The 5,001-nt window shown below is 64.2% G+C and overlaps 1 protein-coding gene across 1 annotated transcript in view; it reads left to right on the forward strand.

Moving 5' to 3' along the window:
- MXRA5 (matrix remodeling associated 5) overlaps window positions 1-5,001 on the forward strand; it is a 22,359-nt gene that overhangs the window by 12,064 nt on the left and 5,294 nt on the right. Inside the window, exons 7-9 of the mRNA XM_025049758.1 lie at window positions 40-1,122; window positions 1,181-1,535; window positions 4,351-5,000. Of these exons, the coding sequence (XP_024905526.1) occupies window positions 40-1,122; window positions 1,181-1,535; window positions 4,351-5,000 (2,088 nt within the window). The remainder of the gene's footprint in view (window positions 1-39; window positions 1,123-1,180; window positions 1,536-4,350; window position 5,001) is intronic.

Raw genomic sequence — 5,001 nt, forward strand, 5'->3', positions numbered from 1 at the left:
CGCCCCACCGCGCATCCCACCGCGCATCCCACCGCGCAGTCCACCGTGCGCCCCACTGCGCATCCCACCGCGCATCCCACCGTGCACCCCACCGTGCGCCCCACTGCGCATCCCACCGCACAGTCCACCGTGCACCGCACCGTGCGCCCCACCGTGCGCCCCACCGCGCATCCCACCGCGCAGTCCACCGTGCGCCCCACCCTGCGCCCCACCGTGCTCCCCACCCTGCATCCTACTGCGACGGAGCAGCCGGCATCCCCGTTCCCACACTCGGCTCTCGGGTCTGTGGCACAAGCCACCGCAAAGCCCACGCCGCTCACTTCAGCGACACCTCCAGCCACAGCGGGTTCCAGGGAAGACGTTTTCTTCAATCACGTGGGGATCCCCAGAACCGAGACACCCCCAGGGAGTTACGAGGGAACCCCGCCTACGCGGAGGCCACCGGAATCATCCACCCCCTCGACCAGCCTCGACGCACTGAACTTAACTCCAAAGGAGCTGAGGAAAGGAGCCTCTGACGGGGGGACCACAAACATCCTTCCGCACGGCCCGCATCCCCAGCACCAACCGGGCAGAGTCCAGACCGTCCACCACGCGGCCAGAGTCCCCGACCAACCCGTGCCACCAAGAGGGACTGCACGGCCAGCACACACCACCACACGACACCCCTCCAGACACTCTGTCACCTTCCAGCCCCCTCGTCACTGGACCAACAAACCGCAGATAACGGCATACCCATCCAGGGTCTGGCCAGAACAGAACCACTTGACGACGCCGAAATCACTGAGCGTGGCCACCGCCGTGGTCCCGTGGCACGGCTCCAGGGCCGGCACGCCCACCGACTTCCCTCACCGAGGCACCGAGCGAGCCCAAGGCCACTCCAAAGTGTCTGCGGACGGCCGCCTCCCTGAGCTGACGCAGCCCGCGGGCAAGACTCCGCGTGTGGGGCCTCATCCTTCCCCCGACGGGAGGACCCCTTTCTTTCTCAACAGGACCTTCTCGTTCCCGCAGTGGGCGGCGACCCCGAAGCCGCCTCCAGCCACCGCCCCGGCCCCCGGCACGCGGCCGAGAATAGTCCACACAGGGCCCTACAATCGGATCCATTCTCAGAGCGTCATTCACGTGGAGCGCACGCGGGAGAATAGTCCACACAGGGCCCTACAATCGGATCCATTCTCAGAGCGTCATTCACGTGGACTTCGGGCCCCCGGCGCCCCCCGCACCGCACCGTCCGCAGGGGACGGTGCCACCATCGACGCGCGTGCAGAACGGGCCCGTGCTCTACTCCACCCGCAGCCCCGTCCCCTTCGCGACTTCTTCTGGACAGTCGTCCAGAAGCTTCCATCAGAGCAGCTCCAAGTTCTTCTCTGCCGGGGGACCGCCTGCGTCCAAGTTCTGGACGCTCGGCGAGAAGCCCCAAATTGTCACCAAGTCCCCTCAGACCGTGTCCGTCGCCGCAGACACCGACGTGCTGCTCCCGTGTGAAGCCACGGGGAAACCCACGCCTTTCGTCACCTGGACAAAGGTTTCCACAGGTAAGGTGGCCACGCCTCTGCGTGTTACCCTGGGCTAGCGGCAGAGGTGAGTACTCGAGCCGGTGACCCCCACCTCCCGCGCCCCGCAGAACCGGAGACTGGGAAAAGAACGGGCTGGTGGCATAGGGCAGGGACACCTGAGAACCTAGCTACACACATGTCCCTCTACAGGAACCAGCTACCCAGAGTCCAGGGCTCAGCGCACAGCATGTGCGTCCCATGGCTTTGCAGTCTGTACGCCCAAGGTCAAGCTGTCATCAGCATTTGCTCGTTCTGCGTCCTCTCTCCTGGGTGTGCGGACGCCGTCCCCAACCCGTGTCCTCACGTGGTCGTCCCTCTGCGTGGTCATCTCTCTCACCTCCTCTTCTTAGAAGGACGCAGCCCTATAGGATCAGGGCCCACCCTGGTGACCGTGTCTGACCTTAATTCCCTCTGTAAAGCCCCGTCTCCACACACGGGCACATTCTGGGATCCTGGGGGTGCGGGCGTCAACATCTGAGCTTCTGTGGGGACACCATTCACCCCACGACAGCTGCCTATACTTGGGATCGGGGGGTACCCAGAGCACAGCGTCCTTCACTCAGTGGACCACGTGCTGTGTCTGAGCAGACAAATGACTTCCCGGTGGCAGAAGAGAGTACAGGTCGCAAGCTCCAGCCTCCGCGAAGGGCCCGCCCTGCCCCTTCCTGTTTCCCCCTGTCCTGACTCTGCCGTGTCCTGCAGGCAGAGTTTGCCTTCGGATCACACGGCTTTCGTTCAATTTTCTGGTCTCCATTTCGACAGCTCAGCAGCGGTTTAGGCTAACGGCGCTCGGCAGAGCCATGCCGTCTGCGCGTTCAGCGGACAGGCGTTGCAGGCAAGCGTGCCGGGTGCTAGGTGCTCGGAGCTGGTGACCAGAGGGAGATCAGCATTGGGCATCATCCGTTCCGTGATGATCGCCTGAGGGACTCCGCCTGCAGGAGCAGACGCCAACACCACGGGCTTTTCATTCCGAGGGGACCGTGCCTGTGACGGGAGGGACGTTTCTCTGTGGGGACGTCCCACCGACCCCGTGGCTCTTCCCCATCCCGTGCTTCAGCGGCACTCAGGACACTTCCACGCACGGCCGTCCACATGTGTCGGAGTGCTGACGCCCCCTGTTACTCACCTGTCACCGAGCGCTGTAGTCTCCTGTCATGGAGACGCCCAGTGTCTGTATATTTTTGAGCCTTTTTGGCTGCATGGACCAAATTCATGCCTTTGCTGCAGCCGCCTCATAGGAGCTCCGGCCAATAGGAGGTCTCAGGGGACCCTCCCTCCCTTCCGCCCCACACAAAACGAGGTGACAAGCACCCGGAGCCCTGACGCCCCCTGTTACTCACCTCCGGCCAGTAGGAGGTCTCACGGGACCCTCCGTCCCTTCCGCCCCACACAAAACGAGGTGACAAGCACCCTCCTACCTCTGCACCTTAAAATGCATCGGAAGGAGGTGGCATCTGCAGGTGGGGGACAGAAGGCAGAATTCCGTGACCACAGACACCTGTCATTCGGGTGGCCTCCGACACGAAGCAGGTTGACCTTACGGCTGCAGCTCCTGGAAGGCTGGGAGGCGATGTCCGCGTCAACCGACACCTGTTCTGCAGGGTGTGGGTGGCGGGGCCGATTCACCTGGCCGCCTAGCTCAGCCCGAGGGCAGAAAGCCGTGGCCTTGGCCTCTCCTGGAGGCACATCGGGGCATTTGCTTCAGAGTTTTCTAGGTGCAAGTGCCTTAGTGAGGGGGTGACCTTGGCGAAGGGCATGAGTCACCATCCGGGACGGGGGCGGGCGTTACGGGGAGCTTCCAGCACTCACAGTCTTCACCTAAAGGCAGGCTTCCCGTGTTAGGGACGATCATTGGCAAAGGGGACAGCTGTGTGTCAGCACGAAAGGTGTAGCTCCCAGTCCGGGCCGGGAGCCTGGCGCTGAGCCACAGGAAAGGGTGCCAGAAAATCAGGGTTTCCCTGTTTTTTACGAATGGCGTCTCTGACTCTTCAGGTATGGCGAGGCCGACAGATCAGGGGCAGCTGCCACTGAAAGGCTGGTGGTTCTTTCACGGTTCCTTCCCCATGACACACAGGGCCACACGGGGAAGCGCCAGGGTCCTTCAGGAGGCGGGGGAGGGGAGATGGACAGGAGACTGTGCTTTCTGCAGGAAGGGGCGGGAGACACAGGGCCAGCACGCTCGGGACTGGCGGCTGCCATCATTTCATCAGGGACCGGGGCGAAGACGCTGCCCGTGGCTGTCTGGGACCTGCCTCCGGGTGACCAAGGCACGGGGGATGGTGACCTGGAGTGTGATAGCTGCAGACAGCGGGTGGTGGCTCTGGGCGCTGGCCGGCCGGGATTGTTTACGACAGGGACAACCCTGGGCACATCGTTTGCCCGATCTAAGAACCGGCCTCGGGTGTCCCTGAGACCAGCCTGGGGACATCAGAAGGACCCGTCCAGGCTGAGAGCCGGGCGATGTTCGGACACAGGCTGCAGCTGCAGTCACTGAAGTGAATGAGGTGGCCGCCTGGAGTGGGCCTGCGGCTCAGGGTGGGTTCCCGAACCTTCTATAAAACCCTTTCCGGCTGCCCTTTAGTTTAAGGCGGTCTATGTCCCTGGCATTTAGACTCGAGAAGACCGGTGACCCCAAACATCGTCTCCTCCCCATTCTACAGGTGGGGGGCGGGTCTTCGCTCGCCGTTTTAGAGTTACAGGGGAGACGTTGGCGAATTAACGCGGAACCCCGGGTCGGCGCTCGCTGCAACGGTGCGTCACTCGGGTCCTGACCGCGCCTCTGTTTGGTCCGCAGGCGCGCTCATGACCCCCAACACGAGGCTGCAGCGGTTCGAGGTCCTCAAGAACGGCAGCTTCGTCATCCGCCGCGCGCAGGCGCAGGACGGCGGCCGCTACCTGTGCACGGCCAAGAACCTGCACGGCGCCGACCGCATGCTGGTGCAGCTGTCCGTGGCGGCGCAGCAGCCGCAGATCGTCGCCGGACACTACCAGGACGTCACGGTGTCCCTGGGCGACACCATCGCCATGGAGTGCCTGGCCAAGGGGACCCCGGTCCCGCACATCTCCTGGATCTTCCCCGACGGCAGGGTGTGGCAGGCCGCGTCCCGCGCGCAGGGCAGGGTCACGCTGCACGAAAACCGCACCTTGTCCATCAGGGACGCGTCCTTCGCGGACCGAGGCGTGTACAAGTGCGTGGCCAGCAACGCGGCGGGCGCGGACAGCCTGGCCATCCGCCTGCACGTGGCGGCGCTGCCGCCGGTCATCCAGCAGGAGAAGCTGGAGAACATCTCGTTGCCGCCGGGGCTGAGCGTGCAGGTGCACTGCAGCGCCAAGGCCGCGCCGCGCGCCAGCCTGCGCTGGGTGCTGGCCGACGGCACGCACGTGCGGCCCTCGCAGTTCGTCCACGGCAACCTGTTCGTCTTCCCCAACGGCACGCTCTACATCC

This window comes from Pteropus alecto, unplaced genomic scaffold (genome assembly GCF_000325575.1).
Source record: "Pteropus alecto unplaced genomic scaffold, ASM32557v1 scaffold96, whole genome shotgun sequence".
NCBI classification, from domain to species: Eukaryota; Metazoa; Chordata; class Mammalia; order Chiroptera; family Pteropodidae; genus Pteropus; species Pteropus alecto.